Source organism: Procambarus clarkii, unplaced genomic scaffold (assembly GCF_040958095.1).
Source record: "Procambarus clarkii isolate CNS0578487 unplaced genomic scaffold, FALCON_Pclarkii_2.0 HiC_scaffold_131, whole genome shotgun sequence".
Lineage (NCBI taxonomy): Eukaryota > Metazoa > Arthropoda > Malacostraca > Decapoda > Cambaridae > Procambarus > Procambarus clarkii.
The window spans coordinates 1,006,080-1,026,903 of record NW_027189164.1 but is presented as its reverse complement, the minus strand read 5'-3'; the positions used below and the strand labels follow the sequence as shown (position 1 = coordinate 1,026,903).

General features: G+C 51.5%; 4 protein-coding genes across 4 annotated transcripts; all 4 read left to right on the top strand.

The window, feature by feature from the left end:
• The first annotated feature begins 3,002 nt into the window (after nucleotides 1–3,002).
• On the top strand, nucleotides 3,003–4,777 carry LOC138360930 (streptococcal hemagglutinin-like). Its single transcript, XM_069320429.1, has 3 exons — nucleotides 3,003–3,121; nucleotides 3,409–4,018; nucleotides 4,472–4,777. Exons 1-3 carry the CDS (start codon nucleotides 3,003–3,005, stop codon nucleotides 4,775–4,777), a joined length of 1,035 nt encoding a protein of 344 aa, XP_069176530.1.
• A 74-nt stretch (nucleotides 4,778–4,851) lies between these two features.
• LOC138360929 (pneumococcal serine-rich repeat protein-like) lies at nucleotides 4,852–6,856 on the top strand. The gene is made up of 2 exons (XM_069320428.1): nucleotides 4,852–4,970; nucleotides 6,613–6,856. The coding sequence occupies exons 1-2, from the start codon at nucleotides 4,852–4,854 to the stop codon at nucleotides 6,854–6,856; spliced, it is 363 nt and encodes a 120-aa protein (XP_069176529.1).
• Nucleotides 6,857–13,276: 6,420 nt separating this feature from the next.
• LOC138360928 (streptococcal hemagglutinin-like) lies at nucleotides 13,277–14,777 on the top strand. Its single transcript, XM_069320427.1, has 3 exons — nucleotides 13,277–13,454; nucleotides 13,838–14,174; nucleotides 14,462–14,777. The coding sequence occupies exons 1-3, from the start codon at nucleotides 13,277–13,279 to the stop codon at nucleotides 14,775–14,777; spliced, it is 831 nt and encodes a 276-aa protein (XP_069176528.1).
• Nucleotides 14,778–17,396: 2,619 nt separating this feature from the next.
• On the top strand, nucleotides 17,397–20,816 carry LOC138360927 (streptococcal hemagglutinin-like). Its single transcript, XM_069320426.1, has 4 exons — nucleotides 17,397–17,582; nucleotides 18,971–19,493; nucleotides 19,877–20,213; nucleotides 20,501–20,816. The coding sequence occupies exons 1-4, from the start codon at nucleotides 17,397–17,399 to the stop codon at nucleotides 20,814–20,816; spliced, it is 1,362 nt and encodes a 453-aa protein (XP_069176527.1).
• The last annotated feature ends 8 nt before the right edge of the window (nucleotides 20,817–20,824 follow it).

Here is a 20,824-nt window from a genome sequence, read left to right as displayed (position 1 = left end):
CGTCAGCATCAGCAGCGTCAGCATCAAAAAGCATCAGCATCAAGCAGCGTCAGCATCAAGCAGCATCAGCATCAAGCAGCGTCAATATGAAGCAGCGTCAGCATTAAGCAGCGTCAAAATAGAGCAGCACTCAGCGCCAGCATGAAGCAGCGTCAGCATGAAGCAGCGTCAGCATGAAGCAGCGTCAGCATCAAGCTGCGTCAGCATCAATTAGCGTGAGTGTTCAAACAGCGTCAACATGAAGCAGCCTCAGCGTCAGCATGAAGCAGCGTCAGCGTTAAGCAGCATCAGCGTCAAGAACCATCAGCATCAAGCAGCGTCAGCATCAAGCAGCGTCAGCATCAAGCAGCGTCAGCGTTAAGCAGCGTCAGCATCAAGCGGCGTCAGCATCAAGCAGCGTCAACATCAAGCAGCATCTGCATGAAGCAGAATCAGCATCAAGCAGCGTCAGCATCAAGCAGCGTCAGCATCAAGCAGCGTCAGTGTGAAGCAGCATCATCATCAAGCAGCGTCAGCATCAAGCAGCATCAGCATCAAGCAGCGTCAATATCAAGCAGCGTCAGCATCAAGCAGCGTGAGTGTCAAGCAGCCTCAGCATCAAGCAGCGTCAACATAAAGCAGCATCAAGCAGCGTCAACATCAAGCAGGGTAAGTGTCAAGCAGCGTCAACATCAAGCAGGGTAAGTGTCAAGCAGCGTCAACATCAAGCAGGGTAAGTGTCAAGCAGCGTCAACAGGAAGCAGCCTCAGCGTCAGCGTAAAGCTGCGTCAGCATGAAGCAGCGTCAGCATGAAGCAGCGTCAGCATCAAACAGCGTCAGTGTCAAGCAGCGTCAGCATCAAGCAGCGTCAGCGTTAAGCAGCATCAGCGTCAAGCAGCATCAGCATCAAGCAACGTCAGCATCAATCAGCGTCAGCATCAAGCAGCGTCAGCATCAAGCAGCGTCAGCATCAAGCAGCGTCAGCATCAAGCAGCGTGAGTGTCAAGCAGCGCCAGCATCAAGCAGCATCAGCATCAAGCAGCGTCAACATCAAGCAGCATCTGCATGAAGCAGCATAATCATCAAGCAGCGTCAGCATCAAACAGTATCAGCATCATACCAGCGTCAGTGTCAAGAAGCGTCAGCATCAAGCAGCGTCAGCATCAAGCAGCGTCACCGTTAAGCAGCATCAGCGTGAAGCAGCGTTAGCATCAACAGCGTCAATATCAAGCAGCATCAGCATCAAAGAGCATCAGCATCAAGCAGCGTGAATGTCAAGCAGCCTCAGCATCAAGCAGCGTCAACATAAAGCAGCATCAGCATCAAGCAGCGTCAGCATCAAGCAGCGTCAGCATCAAGCAGCGTCAGCGTTAAGCCGAGTCAGCATCAAACAGCCTCAGCTTCAAGCAGTCTTAGCATCAAGCAGCCTCAGCATTAAGCAGCGTCAGCATCAAGTAGAGTCAGCATCAAGCAGAGTGAGTGTCAAGCAGCGTCAGCATCAATTGGCCTCAGCGTCAACATCAGCATCAAGCAGCGTCAGTATCAAGCAGCGTCAGCATAAAGCAACGCCATCATCAAACAGCGTCAGCATTAACTAGCGTCAGCATCAAGCAGCGTCAGCATCAAGTAGAGTCAGCATCAAGCAGAGTGAGTGTCAATCAGAGTCAGCATCAAGCAGCCTCAGCGTTAGCATCATCATCAAGCAGCGTCAGTATCAAGCAGCATCAGAAACAACGTCAAAATCAAGCAGCGTCAGCATCAAGTAGCGTCGCATCAAGCAGCGTCAGCATCAAGAAGCATCAGCATCAAGCAGCGTAAGTGTCAAGCAGCCTCAGCATCAAGCAGCCTCAGCATCAAGCAGCGTCAACATAAAGCAGCGTCAGCATCAAGCAGCGTCAGCATCAAGCCGCGTCAGAACCAAGCAGTGTCAGCATCAAGCAGCGTCAGCGTTAAGCAGCATCAGCGTCAAGCAGGGTCAGTATCACGCAGCGTCAGCATCAAGCAGCATCAGCATCAAGCAGCGTCAGCATCAAGCAACGTCAGAAACAATTAGCATCAGCATCAAGCTGTGTTAACATCAAGCAGCGTCAGCATCAAGCAGCGAAAGTGTCAAGCAGCGTCAGCATCAAGCAGCGAGAGAGTCAAGCAGCATCAGCATCAAGCAGCTTCAGCATCAAGCAGCGTCAGCATCAAGCAGCGTCAGCGTTAAGCAGCATCAGCGTAACGCAGGGTCAGCATCACGCAGCGTCAGCATCAAGCAGCATCAGCATCAAGCATCGTCAGCATCAAGCAGCCTCAGCATCAAGCAACGTCAGAATCAATTATCATCAGCATCAAGCTATGTTAACATCAAGCAGCGTCAGCATCAATCAGCGTCAGCGTCATGCAGCGTCAGCATCATGCAGAGTCAGCATCAAAGAGCCTCTGCTTCAAGCAGTCTTAGCATCAAGCAGTCTCAGCATCAAGCAGCGTCAGCATCAAGTAGCGTCAGCATCAAGCAGCGTCAGCATCAAGCAGCGTCAGCATCAAGCCGCGTCAGAACCAAGCAGTGTCAGCATCAAGCAGCGTCAGCGTTAAGTAGCATCAGCGTCAAGCAGGGTCAGCATCACGCAGCGTCAGCATCAAGCAGCATCAGCATCAAGCAGCGTCAGCATCAAGCAACGTCAGAAAAAATTAGCATCAGCATCAAGCTGTGTTAACATCAAGCAGCGTCAGCATCAAGCAGCGAAAGTGTCAAGCAGCGTCAGCATCAAGCAGCGAGAGAGTCAAGCAGCATCAGCATCAAGCAGCTTCAGCATCAAGCAGCGTCAGCATCAAGCAGCGTCAGCGTTAAGCAGCATCAGCGTAACGCAGGGTCAGCATCACGCAGCGTCAGCATCAAGCAGCATCAGCATCAAGCATCGTCAGCATCAAGCAGCCTCAGCATCAAGCAACGTCAGAATCAATTATCATCAGCATCAAGCTATGTTAACATCAAGCAGCGTCAGCATCAATCAGCGTCAGCGTCATGCAGCGTCAGCATCATGCAGAGTCAGCATCAAAGAGCCTCTGCTTCAAGCAGTCTTAGCATCAAGCAGTCTCAGCATCAAGCAGCGTCAGCATCAAGTAGCGTCAGCATCAAGCAGCGTCAGCATCAAGAAGCGTCAGCATCAAGCAGCGTAAGTGTCAAGCAGCCTCAGCATCAAGCAGCCTCAGCATGAAGCAGCGTCAACATAAAGCAGCGTCAGCATCAAGCAGCGTCAGCATCAAGCCGCGTCAGAACCAAGCAGTGTCAGCATCAAGCAGCGTCAGCGTTAAGTAGCATCAGCGTCAAGCAGGGTCAGCATCACGCAGCGTCAGCATCAAGCAGCATCAGCATCAAGCAGCGTCAGCATCAAGCAACGTCAGAAAAAACTAGCATCAGCATCAAGCTGTGTTAACATCAAGCAGCGTCAGCATCAAGCAGCGAAAGTGTCAAGCAGCGTCAGCATCAAGCAGCGAGAGTGTCAAGCAGCGTCAGCATCAAGCACCTTCAGCATCAAGCAGCGTCAGCGTTGAGCAGCATCAGCGTAAAGCAGGGTCAGCATCACGCAGCGTCAGCATCAAGCAGCATCAGCATCAAGCATCGTCAGCATCAAGCAGCCTCAGCATCAAGCAACGTCAGAATCAATTAGCATCAGCATCAAGCTATGTTAACATCAAGCAGCGTCAGCATCAATCAGCGTCAGCGTCATGCAGCGTCAGCATCAAGCAGCGTCACCATCAAGCAGCATCAGTGTCAAGCAGAGTCAGCATCAAGCAGCGTCAGCTTCAAGCACAGTCAGCATCAATCAGCGTCAGCATCAAGCAGCGTCAGCATCAAGTAGCGTCAGCATTTGACAGCGTCAGTATTGACGCTTCGTCAGCATCAATCAGCGTCAGCGTCATGCAGCGTCAGCATCAAGCAGCGTCAGCATCAAGCAGCGTCAACATAAAGCAGCATCAGCATCAAGCAGCGTCAGCATTAATCAGCGTCAGCGTCATGCAGCGTCAGCATCAAGCAGCGTCAGCATCAAGCAGCGTCAGCATTAAGCCGAGACAGCATCAAACAGCCTCAGCTTCAAGTAGTCTTAGCATCAAGCAGCCTCAGCATTAAGTAGCGTCAGCAACAAGCAGCGTCAGCTTCAAGCAGCGTCAGCATCAAGCAGCGTCAGCATCCAGCAGCGTCAGCGTTAAGTAGCATCAGCGTCAATCAGGGTCAGCATCACGCAGCGTCAGCATCAGCATCAAGCAGCGTCAGCATCAAGCAGCGTTAGTATCAAGCAACGTCAGAATCAATTAGCATCAGCATCAAGCTGTGTTAACATCAAGCAGCGTCACAATCAAGCAGCGAGAGTGTCAAACAGCGTCAGCATCAAACAGCGAAAGTGTCAAGCAGCGTCAGCATCAAGCAGCGTCAGCATCAAGCAGCGTCAGCATCAAGCAGCGTCAGCGTTAAGCAGCGTTAGCGTCAAGCTGGGTCCGCATCACGCAGCGTCAGCATCAAGCAGCATCAGCATCAAGCATCGTCAGCATCAAGCAACGTCAGATTCAATTAGCATCAGCATGTCAAGCAGCGTCGGCATCAAGCAGCGTCAGCATCAAGCAGCGTCAGCATCAAGCACTATCAGCATCAAGCAACGTCAACATCAGGCCGCGTGTATGTCAAGCAGCGTCAGCATCACGCAGCATCAGCATCAAGCAGCGTGAATGTCAAGCAGCGTCAGCATCAATCAACGTAAACATTAAGCAGCGTCAGCATCAAGCAGCATCAGCATCAAGCAGGGTCAGCATCAAGTAGCATGAATGTCAAGCAGCGTCAACATCTAGCAGCGTCAGCATCAAGCAGCATCAGCATCAAGCAGCGTCAGCATCATGCAGCGTCAGCATCAAGCAGCGCCAGCATCAAGCACCGTCAGCGTTAAGCAGCATCAGCGCCAAGCAGCATCAGCATCAAGCAGCGTAAGCATGAAGCAGCGTCAGCATGAAGCAGCGTCAGTATCAAGCAGCGTCAGCATCAAGCAGCGCCAGCATCAAGCAGCGTGAGTAACAAGCAGCGTCAGCATCAAGCAGCATCAGCATCAAGCAGCATCAACATCAAGCAGCATCTGCATGAAGCAGCATAATCATCAAGCAGCGTCAGCATCAAACAGCGTCAGCATCATACCAGCGTCAGAGTCAAGCAGCGTCAGCATCAGGCAGCGTCAGCATCAAGCAACGTCAGTGTCAAGCAGCGTCAGCATCAGGCAGCGTCTGCATCAGGCAGCGTCAGGATCAAGCAACGTCAGCATCAAAGAGCATCAGCATCAAGCAGCGTCAGCATCAAGCAGCATCAGCATGAAGCAGCGTCAAAATAAAGCAGCCTCAGCACCAGCATGAAGCAGCATCTGCATGAAGCAGCGTCAGCATCAAGCTGCGTCAGCATCAAGTAGCGTCAGTGTCAAGCAGTGTCAGCATCAAGTAGCGTCGGTGTCAAACAGTGTCAGCATCAAGCAGCGTCAGCGTTAAGCAGCATCAGCGTCAAGCAGCGTCAGCATCAAGCAGCGTCAGCATCAAGCAGCGTCAGCATCAAGCAGCGTCAGCATCAAGCAGCATCAAGCAGCGTCAGCATCAAGCAGCGTCAGCATCAAGCAGCATCAAGCAGCGTCAGCATCAAGCAGCGTCAGTGTCAAGCAGCGTCATCATCAAGCAGCGTCAGCATCAAGCAGCTTCAGCGTTAAGCAGCATCAGTGTCAAGGCGCGTCAGCATCAGCAGCGTCAGCATCAAAAAGCATCAGCATCAAGCAGCGTCAGCATCAAGCAGCATCAGCATCAAGCAGCGTCAATATGAAGCAGCGTCAGCATCAAGCAGCGTCAAAATAGAGCAGCCTCAGCGCCAGCATGAAGCAGCGTCAGCATGAAGCAGCGTCAGCATGAAGCAGCGTCAGCATCAAGCTGCGTCAGCATCAATTAGCGTCAGTGTCAAACAGCGTCAACATGAAGCAGCCTCAGCGTCAGCATGAAGCAGCGTCAGCGTTAAGCAGCATCAGCGTCAAGAAGCATCAGCATCAAGCAGCGTCAGCATCAAGCAGCGTCAGCATCAAGCAGCGTCAGCGTTAAGCAGCGTCAGCATCAAGCGGCGTCAGCATCAAGCAGCGTGAGTGTCAAGCAGCGTCAGCATCAAGCAGCATCAGCATCAAGCAGCGTCAGCATCAAGCAGCGTGAGTGTCAAGCAGCCTCAGCATCAAGCAGCGTCAACATAAAGCAGCGTCAACATCAAGCAGCGTCATCATCAAGCAGCATGAGCATCAAGCAGCGTCAACATCAAGCAGGGTAAGTGTCAAGCAGCGTCAACATCAAGCAGGGTAAGTGTCAAGCAGCGTCAACAGGAAGCAGCCTCAGCGTCAGCGTAAAGCTGCGTCAGCATGAAGCAGCGCCAGCATGAAGCAGCGTCAGCATCAAGCAGCGTCAGTGTCAAGCAGCGTCAGCATCAAGCAGCGTCAGCATCAAGCAGCGTCAGCATCAAGCAGCGTCAGCATCAAGCAGCGTCAGCATCAAGCAGCGTGAGTGTCAAGCAGCGCCAGCATCAAGCAGCATCAGCATCAAGCAGCGTCAACATCAAGCAGCATCTGCGTGAAGCAGCGTTATCATCAACAGCGTCAATATCAAGCAGCATCAGCATCAAAGAGCATCAGCATCAAGCAGCGTGAGTGTCAAGCAGCGTGAGTGTCAAGCTGCGTCAGCATCAAGCAGCGTGAATGTCAGGCAGCGTCAGCATCAAGCAGCGTCAGCATCAAGCAGCGTCACCGTTAAGCAGCATCAGCGTGAAGCAGCGTTATCATCAACAGCGTCAATATCAAGCAGCATCAGCATCAAAGAGCATCAGCATCAAGCAGCGTGAGTGTCAAGCAGCGTGAGTGTCAAGCTGCGTCAGCATCAAGCAGCGTGAATGTCAGGCAGCGTCAGCATCAAGCAGCGTCAGCATCAAGCAACGTCAACATCAAGCAACGTCAGCATCAAACAGCATCATCATCAACACAGCGTCAGCATCAAGAAGCGTGAATGTCAAGCAGCGTCAACATCAAGCAGCGTCAGCATCAAGCAGCATAAACATCAAGCAGTTTCAGCATCAATAAGCGTCCGCATTAAGCAGCTTCAGCATCAAGCAGCTTCAGCATTAAGGAGCGTCAGCATCAAGCAGCGTCAGCATCAAGCAGCGTCAACATAAAGCAGCGTCAGCATCAAGCAGCGTCAGCATCAAGCAGCGTCAACATAAAGCAGCGTCAGCATCAAGCAGCATCAGCGTCTAGTAGCGTCAGCATCAAGCAGCGTGAGTGTCAAGCAGCCTCAGCATCAAGCAGCGTCAGCATAAAGCAGCCTCAGCGTCAGCATCATCATCAAGAAGCGTCAGTATCAAGCTGCGTCAGCATCAAGCAAAGTCAACATCAAACAGCGTCAGCATTAAGTAGCGTCAGCATTAAGTAGCGTCAGCATTAAGTAGCGTCAGCAACAAGCAGCGTCAGCATCAAGCAGCGTCAGCATCAAGTAGCGTCAACATGACGCAGCCTCAGCGTCACCATGAAGCAGCCTAAGCATCAAGCAGCATCAGCATCAGTGTCAAGCAGCGTCAGCATCAAGCAGAGTCAGCATCAAGCAGCATCAGCTTCCAGCAGCGTCAGCATCAAGTAGCGTCAGCATCAAGCAGCGTGAGTGTCAAGCAGCCTCATCATCAAGCAGCGTCAACATCCAGCAGCCTCAGAGTCAGCATGAAGCAGCGTCAGCATCAAGCAGCGTCAGCATCAAGGAGCGTCAGTGTCAAGCATCGTCAGCATCAAGCAGCGTCATCGTTAAGCATCATCAGCGTCAAGCAGCGTCAGCATGAAGCAGAGTCAGCATCAAGCAGCGTCAATATAAAGCAGCGTCAGCGCCAAGCAGCTTCAACGTCAACATCAAACAGCCTCAGCATCAAGCAGCGTCAGTGTTAAGCAGCGTCTGCTTCAAGCAGCGTCAGCATCAAGTAGCGTCAGCATCAGACAGCGTGAGCGTCATGGAGCGTCAATATCAAGTAGCGTCAGTGTCAAGCAGCGTCAGCATCAAGCAGCGTCAGTGTCAAGTAGCGTCAGCATCAAGCAGCGTTAGCATCAAGCAACGTCAGCATCAAGCAGAGTCAGCATCAAGCAGCGTCAGCATCAAGCAGCGTCAACATAAAGCAGCGTCAGCATCAAGCAGCATTAGCATCAAGCAGCGTCAGCATCAAGTAGCGTCAACATGACGCAGCCTCAGCGTCAGCATGAAGCAGCCTAAGCATCAAGCAGCGTCACCATCAAGCAGCATCAGTGTCAAGCAGAGTCAGCATCAAGCAGCGTCAGCTTCAAGCACAGTCAGCATCAATCAGCGTCAGCATCAAGCAGCGTCAGCATCAAGTAGCGTCAGCATTTGACAGCGTCAGTATCAAGCAGCGTCAGCATCAAGCAGCGTCAGCGTCATGCAGCGTCAGCATCAAGCAGCGTCAGCATCAAGCAGCGTCAACATAAAGCAGCATCAGCATCAAGCAGCGTCAGCATTAATCAGCGTCAGCGTCATGCAGCGTCAGCATCAAGCAGCGTCAGCGTTAAGCCGAGTCAGCATCAAACAGCCTCAGCTTCAAGTAGTCTTAGCATCAAGCAGCCTCAGCATTAAGTAGCGTCAGCAACAAGCAGCGTCAGCTTCAAGCAGCGTCAGCATCAAGCAGCGTCAACATCCAGCAGCGTCAGCGTTAAGTAGCATCAGCGTCAATCAGGGTCAGCATCACGCAGCGTCAGCATCAGCATCAAGCAGCGTCAGCATCAAGCAGCGTTAGTATCAAGCAACGTCAGAATCAATTAGCATCAGCATCAAGCTGTGTTAACATCAAGCAGCGTCAGCATCAAGCAGCGTCAGCATCAAGCAGCGTCAGCATCAAGCAGCGTCAGCGTTAAGCAGCATTAGCGTCAAGCAGGGTCAGCATCACGCAGCGTCAGCATCAAGCAGCATCAGCATCAAGCATCGTCAGCATCAAGCAGCCTCAGCATCAAGCAACGTCAGATTCAATTAGCATCAGCATGTCAAGCAGCGTCAGCATCAAGCAGCGTCAGCATCAAGCAGCGTCAGCATCAAGCACTATCAGCATCAAGCAACGTCAACATCAGGCCGCGTGTATGTCAAGCAGCGTCAGCATCACGCAGCATCAGCATCAAGCAGCGTGAATGTCAAGCAGCGTCAGCATCAATCAACGTAAACATTAAGCAGCGTCAGCATCAAGCAGCATCAGCATCAAGCAGGGTCAGCATCAACTAGCATGAATGTCAAGCAGCGTCAACATCTAGCAGCGTCAGCATCAAGCAGCATCAGCATCAAGCAGCGTCAGCATCATGCAGCGTCATCATCAAGCAGCGCCAGCATCAAGCACCGTCAGCGTTAAGCAGCATCAGCGCCAAGCAGCATTAGCATCAAGCAGCGTAAGCATGAAGCAGCGTCAGCATGAAGCAGCGTCAGTATCAAGCAGCGTCAGCATCAAGCAGCGCCAGCATCAAGCAGCGTAAGTAACAAGCAGCGTCAGCATCAAGCAGCATCAGCATCAAGCAGCATCAACATCAAGCAGCATCTGCATGAAGCAGCATAATCATCAAGCAGCGTCAGCATCAAACAGCGTCAGCATCATACCAGTGTCAGAGTCAAGCAGCGTCAGCATCAGGCAGCGTCTGCATCAGGCAGCGTCAGGATCAAGCAACGTCAGCGTCAAGCAGCGTCAGCATGAGGCAGCGTCAGGATTAAGCAGCGTCAGCATCACGCAGCGTCAGCGTTAAACAGCGTCAGCGTTAAACAGCGTCAGCATCAAGCAGCGTCAACATAAAGCATCGTCAGCATCAAGCAGAATCAATATCAAGCAGAGTCAACATCAATCAACGTCAAAATCAAAAAGCGTCAGCATCAAGCAGCGTCAGCATCACGCAGCGTCAGCGTTAAACAGCGTCAGCATCAAGCAGCGTCAGCATCACGCAGCGTCAGCGTTAACCAGCGTCAGCGTTAAACAGCGTCAGCATCAAGCAGCGTCAGCATCAAGGAGTGTCAGCATCAAGCAGCGTCAGAGTCAAGCAGCGTCAGCATCTGTCAGCGTGAGCGTCAAGCAGCGTCAGCATCAAGCAGCGTCAGCATCAAGCAGCGTCAGCGTTAAACAGCGTCAGCGTTAAACAGCGTCAGCATCAAGCAGCCTCAGCATAAAGCAGCGTAAGCGTTAAGCAGCGTCAGCATCAGGCAGGGTCAGCATCAAGCAGCGTCAACATCAAAACAGCGTCAGCATCAAGTAGCGTGAGTGTCAAGCAGAGTCAGAATCAAGCAGCGTCAACATAAAGCAGCGTCAGCATCAAGCAGAATCAATATCAAGCAGAGTCAACATCAATCAACGTCAAAATAAAAAAGCGTCAGCATCAAGCAGCGTCAGCATCAAGCAGCATCAGCATCAAGCAGGGTCAACATAAAGCAGCCTCAGCGTCAGCATCAAGCTGCGTCAGCATCAAAGAGCATCAGCATCAAGCAGCGTCAGCATCAAGCAGCGTCAGCATCAAAGAGCATCAGCATCAAGCAGCGTCAGCATCAAGCAGCATCAGCATGAAGCAGCGTCAAAATAAAGCAGCCTCAGCGCCAGCATGAAGCAGCATCTGCATGAAGCAGCGTCAGCATCAAGCTGCGTCAGCATCAAGTAGCGTCAGTGTCAAGCAGTGTCAGCATCAAGTAGCGTCGGTGTCAAACAGTGTCAGCATCAAGCAGCGTCAGCGTTAAACAGCATCAGCGTCAAGCAGCGTCAGCATCAAGCAGCGTCAGCATCAAGCAGCGTCAGCATCAAGCAGCATCAAGCAGCGTCAGCATCAAGCAGCATCAAGCAGCGTCAGCATCAAGCAGCGTCAGTGTCAAGCAGCGTCATCATCAAGCAGCGTCAGCATCAAGCAGCTTCAGCGTTAAGCAGCATCAGTGTCAAGGCGCGTCAGCATCAGCAGCGTCAGCATCAAAAAGCATCAGCATCAAGCAGCGTCAGCATCAAGCAGCATCAGCATCAAGCAGCGTCAATATGAAGCAGCGTCAGCATTAAGCAGCGTCAAAATAGAGCAGCCTCAGCGCCAGCATGAAGCAGCGTCAGCATGAAGCAGCGTCAGCATGAAGCAGCGTCAGCATCAAGCTGCGTCAGCATCAATTAGCGTGAGTGTCAAACAGCGTCAACATGAAGCAGCCTCAGCGTCAGCATGAAGCAGCGTCAGCGTTAAGCAGCATCAGCGTCAAGAACCATCAGCATCAAGCAGCGTCAGCATCAAGCAGCGTCAGCATCAAGCAGCGTCAGCGTTAAGCAGCGTCAGCATCAAGCGGCGTCAGCATCAAGCAGCGTCAACATCAAGCAGCATCTGCATGAAGCAGAATCAGCATCAAGCAGCGTCAGCATCAAGCAGCGTCAGCATCAAGCAGCGTCAGTGTGAAGCAGCATCATCATCAAGCAGCGTCAGCATCAAGCAGCATCAGCATCAAGCAGCGTCAATATCAAGCAGCGTCAGCATCAAGCAGCGTGAGTGTCAAGCAGCCTCAGCATCAAGCAGCGTCAACATAAAGCAGCATCAGCATCAAGCAGCGTCAACATCAAGCAGGGTAAGTGTCAAGCAGCGTCAACATCAAGCAGGGTAAGTGTCAAGCAGCGTCAACATCAAGCAGGGTAAGTGTCAAGCAGCGTCAACAGGAAGCAGCCTCAGCGTCAGCGTAAAGCTGCGTCAGCATGAAGCAGCGTCAGCATGAAGCAGCGTCAGCATCAAACAGCGTCAGTGTCAAGCAGCGTCAGCATCAAGCAGCGTCAGCGTTAAGCAGCATCAGCGTCAAGCAGCATCAGCATCAAGCAACGTCAGCATCAATCAGCGTCAGCATCAAGCAGCGTCAGCATCAAGCAGCGTCAGCATCAAGCAGCGTCAGCATCAAGCAGCGTGAGTGTCAAGCAGCGCCAGCATCAAGCAGCATCAGCATCAAGCAGCGTCAAAATCAAGCAGCATCTGCATGAAGCAGCATAATCATCAAGCAGCGTCAGCATCAAACAGTATCAGCATCATACCAGCGTCAGTGTCAAGAAGCGTCAGCATCAAGCAGCGTCAGCATCAAGCAGCGTCACCGTTAAGCAGCATCAGCGTGAAGCAGCGTTAGCATCAACAGCGTCAATATCAAGCAGCATCAGCATCAAAGAGCATCAGCATCAAGCAGCGTGAATGTCAAGCAGCCTCAGCATCAAGCAGCGTCAACATAAAGCAGCATCAGCATCAAGCAGCGTCAGCATCAAGCAGCGTCAGCATCAAGCAGCGTCAGCGTTAAGCCGAGTCAGCATCAAACAGCCTCAGCTTCAAGCAGTCTTAGCATCAAGCAGCCTCAGCATTAAGCAGCGTCAGCATCAAGTAGAGTCAGCATCAAGCAGAGTGAGTGTCAAGCAGCGTCAGCATCAATTGGCCTCAGCGTCAACATCAGCATCAAGCAGCGTCAGTATCAAGCAGCGTCAGCATAAAGCAACGCCATCATCAAACAGCGTCAGCATTAACTAGCGTCAGCATCAAGCAGCGTCAGCATCAAGTAGAGTCAGCATCAAGCAGAGTGAGTGTCAATCAGAGTCAGCATCAAGCAGCCTCAGCGTTAGCATCATCATCAAGCAGCGTCAGTATCAAGCAGCATCAGAAACAACGTCAAAATCAAGCAGCGTCAGCATCAAGTAGCGTCAGCATCAAGCAGCGTCAGCATCAAGAAGCATCAGCATCAAGCAGCGTAAGTGTCAAGCAGCCTCAGCATCAAGCAGCCTCAGCATCAAGCAGCGTCAACATAAAGCAGCGTCAGCATCAAGCAGCGTCAGCATCAAGCCGCGTCAGAACCAAGCAGTGTCAGCATCAAGCAGCGTCAGCGTTAAGCAGCATCAGCGTCAAGCAGGGTCAGTATCACGCAGCGTCAGCATCAAGCAGCATCAGCATCAAGCAGCGTCAGCATCAAGCAACGTCAGAAACAATTAGCATCAGCATCAAGCTGTGTTAACATCAAGCAGCGTCAGCATCAAGCAGCGAAAGTGTCAAGCAGCGTCAGCATCAAGCAGCGAGAGAGTCAAGCAGCATCAGCATCAAGCAGCTTCAGCATCAAGCAGCGTCAGCATCAAGCAGCGTCAGCGTTAAGCAGCATCAGCGTAACGCAGGGTCAGCATCACGCAGCGTCAGCATCAAGCAGCATCAGCATCAAGCATCGTCAGCATCAAGCAGCCTCAGCATCAAGCAACGTCAGAATCAATTATCATCAGCATCAAGCTATGTTAACATCAAGCAGCGTCAGCATCAATCAGCGTCAGCGTCATGCAGCGTCAGCATCATGCAGAGTCAGCATCAAAGAGCCTCTGCTTCAAGCAGTCTTAGCATCAAGCAGTCTCAGCATCAAGCAGCGTCAGCATCAAGTAGCGTCAGCATCAAGCAGCGTCAGCATCAAGAAGCGTCAGCATCAAGCAGCGTAAGTGTCAAGCAGCCTCAGCATCAAGCAGCCTCAGCATCAAGCAGCGACAACATAAAGCAGCGTCAGCATCAAGCAGCGTCAGCATCAAGCCGCGTCAGAACCAAGCAGTGTCAGCATCAAGCAGCGTCAGCGTTAAGTAGCATCAGCGTCAAGCAGGGTCAGCATCACGCAGCGTCAGCATCAAGCAGCATCAGCATCAAGCAGCGTCAGCATCAAGCAACGTCAGAAAAAATTAGCATCAGCATCAAGCTGTGTTAACATCAAGCAGCGTCAGCATCAAGCAGCGAAAGTGTCAAGCAGCGTCAGCATCAAGCAGCGAGAGAGTCAAGCAGCATCAGCATCAAGCAGCTTCAGCATCAAGCAGCGTCAGCATCAAGCAGCGTCAGCGTTAAGCAGCATCAGCGTAACGCAGGGTCAGCATCACGCAGCGTCAGCATCAAGCAGCATCAGCATCAAGCATCGTCAGCATCAAGCAGCCTCAGCATCAAGCAACGTCAGAATCAATTATCATCAGCATCAAGCTATGTTAACATCAAGCAGCGTCAGCATCAATCAGCGTCAGCGTCATGCAGCGTCAGCATCATGCAGAGTCAGCATCAAAGAGCCTCTGCTTCAAGCAGTCTTAGCATCAAGCAGTCTCAGCATCAAGCAGCGTCAGCATCAAGTAGCGTCAGCATCAAGCAGCGTCAGCATCAAGAAGCGTCAGCATCAAGCAGCGTAAGTGTCAAGCAGCCTCAGCATCAAGCAGCCTCAGCATCAAGCAGCGTCAACATAAAGCAGCGTCAGCATCAAGCAGCGTCAGCATCAAGCCGCGTCAGAACCAAGCAGTGTCAGCATCAAGCAGCGTCAGCGTTAAGTAGCATCAGCGTCAAGCAGGGTCAGCATCACGCAGCGTCAGCATCAAGCAGCATCAGCATCAAGCAGCGTCAGCATCAAGCAACGTCAGAAAAAACTAGCATCAGCATCAAGCTGTGTTAACATCAAGCAGCGTCAGCATCAAGCAGCGAAAGTGTCAAGCAGCGTCAGCATCAAGCAGCGAGAGTGTCAAGCAGCGTCAGCATCAAGCACCTTCAGCATCAAGCAGCGTCAGCGTTGAGCAGCATCAGCGTAAAGCAGGGTCAGCATCACGCAGCGTCAGCATCAAGCAGCATCAGCATCAAGCATCGTCAGCATCAAGCAGCCTCAGCATCAAGCAACGTCAGAATCAATTAGCATCAGCATCAAGCTATGTTAACATCAAGCAGCGTCAGCATCAATCAGCGTCAGCGTCATGCAGCGTCAGCATCAAGCAGCGTCAGCGTTAAGCAGAGTCAGCATCAAACAGCCTCAGCTTCAAGCAGTCTTAGCATCAAGCAGCCTCAGCATCAAGCAGAGTCAGCATCAATTAGAGTCAGCATCAAGCAGAGTAAGTGTCAAGCAGCGTCAGCATCAAGTGGCCTCAGCGTCAACATCAGCATCTAGCAGCGTCAGTATCATGCAGCGTCAGCATAAAGCAGCGTCAGCATCAAGCAGAGTCAGCATCAATCAGCGTCAGCATCAAGCAGCGTCAGCATCAAGCAGCGTCAGCATCAAGCAGCGTGAATGTCAAGCAGCGTCAGCATCAAGCAGCGTCAGCATCAAGCAGCGTCAGCATCAAGCAACGCCAACATCAAGCAGCGTCAGCATCAAACAGCATCATCATCAACACAGCGTCAGCATCAAGAAGCGTGAATGTCAAGCAGCGTCAACATCAAGCAGCGTCAGCATCAAGCAGCATAAACATCAAGAAGTTTCAGCATCAATAAGCGTCCGCATTAAGCAGCTTCAGCATCAAGCAGCTTCAGCTTTAAGCAGCGTCAGCATCAAGCAGCGTCAACATAAAGCAGCGTCAGCATCAAGCAGCGTCAGCAATAAGCAGCGTCAGCATCAAGCAGTGTCAACATAAAGCAGCGTCAGCATCAATCAGCATAAGCGTCAAGTAGCGTCAGCATCAAGCAGCGTGAGTGTCAAGCAGCCTCAGCATCAAGCAGCGTCAACATAAAGCAGCGTCAACATCAAGCAGCGTTAGCATCAAGCAGCGTCAACATCAAGCATGGTAAGAATCAAGCAGAGTCAACAGGAAGCAGCCTCAGCGTCAGCATGAAGCTGCGTTAGCATGAAGCTGCGTTAGCATGAAGCAGCGTCAGTGTCAAGCAGCGTCAGCATCAAGCAGCATCAGCATCAAGCAGCGTCAGCATCAAGCAGCGTCTGTATCAAGCAGCGTCTTCATCATACCAGCGTCAGTGTCAAGCAGTGTCAGCATCAAGCAGCGTCAGCATCAAGTAGCGTCAGCATAAAGCAGCCTCAGCGTCAGCATCATCATCAAGAAACGTCAGTATCAAGCTGCGTCACCATCAAGCAAAGTCCACATCAAACAGCGTCAGTATTAAGTAGCGTCAGCATTAAGTAGCGTCAGCAACAAGCAGCGTCAGCATCAAGCAGCGTCAGCATCAAATAGCGGCAACATCAAACTGAGTGAGTGTCAAGCAGCATCAGCATCAAGCAGCGTCAGCATCGGGCAGCGTCAGTATCAAGCAGCGATAACATGACGCAGCCTCAGCGTCAGCATGAAGCAGCCTAAGCATCAAGCAGCGTCAGCATCAAGCAGCGTCAGCATCATGCAGCGTCAGCATCAAGCAGCGTCACCATCAAGGTGCGTCAGCATCAAGAATCTTCAGCATCAAGCAGCTTCAGCATTTGGCAATGTCAGCATCAAGCAGCGTCAGTATCAAGCAGCATCAGCATCAAGCAGCGTCAGCATCAAGCAGCTTCAGAATTAAGCAGCTTCAGCATCAAGCAGCGTCAATATCAATCAGCGTCAGCATCAAGCAGCGTCAACATCAAGCAGCGTCAGCATTAAGTATCGTCAGCATCAAGCAGCGTCAGCATCAAGCAGCGTGAATGTCAAGCAGCGTCAGCATCAAGCAGCGTCAGCATCAAGCAGCGTCAGCATCAAGCAACGTCAACATCAAGCAGCGTCAGCATCAAACAGCATCATCATCAACACAGCGTCAGCATCAAGAAGCGTGAATATCAAGCAGCGTCAACATCAAGCAGCGTCAGCATCAAGCAGCATAAACATCAAGAAGTTTCAGCATCAATAAGCGTCCGCATTAAGCAGCTTCAGCATCAAGCAGCTTCAGCTTTAAGCAGCGTCAGCATCAAGCAGCGTCAACATAAAGCAGCGTCAGCATCAAGCAGCGTCAGCAACAAGCAGCGTCAGCATCAAGCAGTGTCAACATAAAGCAGCGTCAGCATCAATCAGCATAAGCGTCAAGTAGCGTCAGCATCAAGCAGCGTGAGTGTCAAGCAGCCTCAGCATCAAGCAGCGTCAACATAAAGCAGCGTCAACATCAAGCAGCGTTAGCATCAAGCAGCGTCAACATCAAGCATGGTAAGAATCAAGCAGAGTCAACAGGAAGCAGCCTCAGCGTCAGCATGAAGCTGCGTTAGCATGAAGCTGCGTTAGCATGAAGCAGCGTCAGTGTCAAGCAGCGTCAGCATCAAGCAGCATCAGCATCAAGCAGCGTCAGCATCAAGCAGCGTCTGTATCAAGCAGCGTCTTCATCATACCAGCGTCAGTGTCAAGCAGTGTCAGCATCAAGCAGCGTCAGCATCAAGTAGCGTCAGCATAAAGCAGCCTCAGCGTCAGCATCATCATCAAGAAACGTCAGTATCAAGCTGCGTCACCATCAAGCAAAGTCCACATCAAACAGCGTCAGTATTAAGTAGCGTCAGCATTAAGTAGCGTCAGCAACAAGCAGCGTCAGCATCAAGCAGCGTCAGCATCAAATAGCGGCAACATCAAACTGAGTGAGTGTCAAGCAGCATCAGCATCAAGCAGCGTCAGCATCGGGCAGCGTCAGTATCAAGCAGCGTTAACATGACGCAGCCTCAGCGTCAGCATGAAGCAGCCTAAGCATCAAGCAGCGTCAGCATCAAGCAGCGTCAGCATCATGCAGCGTCAGCATCAAGCAGCGTCACCATCAAGGTGCGTCAGCATCAAGAATCTTCAGCATCAAGCAGCTTCAGCATTTGGCAATGTCAGCATCAAGCAGCGTCAGTATCAAGCAGCATCAGCATCAAGCAGCGTCAGCATCAAGCAGCTTCAGAATTAAGCAGCTTCAGCATCAAGCAGCGTCAATATCAATCAGCGTCAGCATCAAGCAGCGTCAACATCAAGCAGCGTCAGCATTAAGTATCGTCAGCATCAAGCAGAGTGAGTGTCAAGTAACGTCAGCATAAAGCAGCCTCAGCGTTAGCATCATCATCATCAAACAGCGTCAGCATCAATTAGCGTCAGCAACAAGCAGCGTCAGCAGCATGCAGCGTCAGCATCAAGTAGAGTCAGCATCAAGCAGAGTGAGTGTCAAGCAGCGTCAGCATCAAGCAGCGTCAGCATCAAGTTGAGTAGCATCAGCAGAGAGAGTGTCAAATAGCGTCAGCATCAAGCAGCCTCAGCGTCAGCATCATCATCAAGCAGCGTCAGTATCAAGCAGCGTCAGCATCAAACAAAGTGAACATCAAGCAGCGTCAGCATTAAGTAGCGTCAGCATCAAGCACGGTCAGCATCAAGTAGCCTTAGCATCAAGCAGCGTGAGTGTCTAGCAGCCTCAGCATCAAGCAGCGTCAATATAAAGCAGCGTCAGCATCAAGCAGAATTAGCATCAAACAGCGTCAACATCAAGCTGCGTAAGAGTCAAGCAGCATCAGCATCAAGCAGCTTCAGCATCAAGCAGCGTTAACATGACGCAGCCTAAGTGTCAGCATGAAGCAGCCTAAGCATCAACCAGCGTCAGCATCAAGCAGTATCAGTGTCAAGCAGCGTCAGCATCAAGCGGCGTGATAATCAAGCAGCCTCAGCATCAAGCAGCATCAACATCCAGCAGCCTCAGAGTCAGCATGAAGCTGCGTCAGCATGAAGCAGCGTCAGCATCAAGCAGCGTCAGCATCAAGCAGCGTCAGTGTCGAGCAGCGTCAGCTTTAACAATCATCAGCGTCAAGCAGCGTCAGAATCAATCAGCGTCAATATAAAGCAGCGTCAGCGTAAAGCAGCATCAGTATCAAGCAGAGTCTGCATGAAGCACCGTCAGCATCAAGCAGCGTCAGCATCAAGTAGAGTCAGCATCAAGCAGAGTGAGTGTCAATCAGAGTCAGCATCAAGCAGCCTCAGCGTTAGCATCATCATCAAGCAGCGTCAGTATCAAGCAGCATCAGAAACAACGTCAAAATCAAGCAGCGTCAGCATCAAGTAGCGTCAGCATCAAGCAGCGTCAGCATCAAGAAGCATCAGCATCAAGCAGCGTAAGTGTCAAGCAGCCTCAGCATCAAGCAGCCTCAGCATCAAGCAGCGTCAACATAAAGCAGCGTCAGCATCAAGCAGCGTCAGCATCAAGCCGCGTCAGAACCAAGCAGTGTCAGCATCAAGCAGCGTCAGCGTTAAGCAGCATCAGCGTCAAGAAGGGTCAGTATCACGCAGCGTCAGCATCAAGCAGCATCAGCATCAAGCAGCGTCAGCATCAAGCAACGTCAGAAACAATTAGCATCAGCATCAAGCTGTGTTAACATCAAGCAGCGTCAGCATCAAGCAGCGAAAGTGTCAAGCAGCGTCAGCATCAAGCAGCGAGAGAGTCAAGCAGCATCAGCATCAAGCAGCTTCAGCATCAAGCAGTGTCAGCATCAAGCAGCGTCAGCGTTAAGCAGCATCAGCGTAACGCAGGGTCAGCATCACGCAGCGTCAGCATCAAGCAGCATCAAGCATCGTCAGCATCAAGCAGCCTCAGCATCAAGCAACGTCAGAATCAATTATCATCAGCATCAAGCTATGTTAACATCAAGCAGCGTCAGCATCAATCAGCGTCAGCGTCATGCAGCGTCAGCATCATGCAGAGTCAGCATCAAAGAGCCTCTGCTTCAAGCAGTCTTAGCATCAAGCAGTCTCAGCATCAAGCAGCGTCAGCATCAAGTAGCGTCAGCATCAAGCAGCGTCAGCATCAAGAAGCGTCAGCATCAAGCAGCGTAAGTGTCAAGCAGCCTCAGCATCAAGCAGCCTCAGCATCAAGCAGCGTCAACATAAAGCAGCGTCAGCATCAAGCAGCGTCAGCATCAAGCCGCGTCAGAACCAAGCAGTGTCAGCATCAAGCAGCGTCAGCGTTAAGTAGCATCAACGTCAAGCAGGGTCAGCATCACGCAGCGTCAGCATCAAGCAGCATCAGCATCAAGCAGCGTCAGCATCAAGCAACGTCAGAAAAAATTAGCATCAGCATCAAGCTGTGTTAACATCAAGCAGCGTCAGCATCAAGCAGCGAAAGTGTCAAGCAGCGTCAGCATCAAGCAGCGAGAGAGTCAAGCAGCATCAGCATCAAGCAGCTTCAGCATCAAGCAGCGTCAGCATCAAGCAGCGTCAGCGTTAAGCAGCATCAGCGTAACGCAGGGTCAGCATCACGCAGCGTCAGCATCAAGCAGCATCAGCATCAAGCATCGTCAGCATCAAGCAGCCTCAGCATCAAGCAACGTCAGAATCAATTATCATCAGCATCAAGCTATGTTAACATCAAGCAGCGTCAGCATCAATCAGCGTCAGCGTCATGCAGCGTCAGCATCATGCAGAGTCAGCATCAAAGAGCCTCTGCTTCAAGCAGTCTTAGCATCAAGCAGTCTCAGCATCAAGCAGCGTCAGCATCAAGTAGCGTCAGCATCAAGCAGCGTCAGCATCAAGAAGCGTCAGCATCAAGCAGCGTAAGTGTCAAGCAGCCTCAGCATCAAGCAGCCTCAGCATCAAGCAGCGTCAACATAAAGCAGCGTCAGCATCAAGCAGCGTCAGCATCAAGCCGCGTCAGAACCAAGCAGTGTCAGCATCAAGCAGCGTCAGCGTTAAGTAGCATCAGCGTCAAGCAGGGTCAGCATCACGCAGCGTCAGCATCAAGCAGCATCAGCATCAAGCAGCGTCAGCATCAAGCAACGTCAGAAAAAAATAGCATCAGCATCAAGCTGTGTTAACATCAAGCAGCGTCAGCATCAAGCAGCGAAAGTGTCAAGCAGCGTCAGCATCAAGCAGCGAGAGTGTCAAGCAGCGTCAGCATCAAGCACCTTCAGCATCAAGCAGCGTCAGCGTTGAGCAGCATCAGCGTAAAGCAGGGTCAGCATCACGCAGCGTCAGCATCAAGCAGCATCAGCATCAAGCATCGTCAGCATCAAGCAGCCTCAGCATCAAGCAACGTCAGAATCAATTAGCATCAGCATCAAGCTATGTTAACATCAAGCAGCGTCAGCATCAATCAGCGTCAGCGTCATGCAGCGTCAGCATCAAGCAGCGTCAGCGTTAAGCAGAGTC

Bases quoted from the DNA above. Each gene is read 5' to 3' on its own strand.
- LOC138360929 (XM_069320428.1), top strand. From the start codon at position 4,852: ATGCAGCGTCAGCATCAAGCAGCGCCAGCATCAAGCACCGTCAGCGTT. The intron at 4,971-6,612 runs GTCAGTATCAAG...TATCATCAACAG, and splicing joins CAGCGTCAGCATGAAGCAGC to CGTCAATATCAAGCAGCATC.
- LOC138360927 (XM_069320426.1), top strand. From the start codon at position 17,397: ATGAAGCAGCCTAAGCATCAAGCAGCGTCAGCATCAAGCAGCGTCAGC. The intron at 19,494-19,876 runs GTCAGCATCAAG...AGCATCAAGCAG, and splicing joins CAGCGTCAGCATCAAGAAGC to CGTCAGCATCAAGCAGCGTC. The intron at 20,214-20,500 runs GTCAGCATCAAG...AACATCAAGCAG, and splicing joins CAGCGTCAGCATCAAGAAGC to CGTCAGCATCAAGCAGCGAA.
- LOC138360930 (XM_069320429.1), top strand. From the start codon at position 3,003: ATGCAGAGTCAGCATCAAAGAGCCTCTGCTTCAAGCAGTCTTAGCATC. The intron at 3,122-3,408 runs GTCAGCATCAAG...AACATCAAGCAG, and splicing joins CAGCGTCAGCATCAAGAAGC to CGTCAGCATCAAGCAGCGAA. The intron at 4,019-4,471 runs GTCAGCATTAAG...CGCATCACGCAG, and splicing joins CAGCGTCAGCATCAAGCAGC to CGTCAGCATCAAGCAGCATC.
- LOC138360928 (XM_069320427.1), top strand. From the start codon at position 13,277: ATGTTAACATCAAGCAGCGTCAGCATCAATCAGCGTCAGCGTCATGCA. The intron at 13,455-13,837 runs GTCAGCATCAAG...AGCATCAAGCAG, and splicing joins CAGCGTCAGCATCAAGAAGC to CGTCAGCATCAAGCAGCGTC. The intron at 14,175-14,461 runs GTCAGCATCAAG...AACATCAAGCAG, and splicing joins CAGCGTCAGCATCAAGAAGC to CGTCAGCATCAAGCAGCGAA.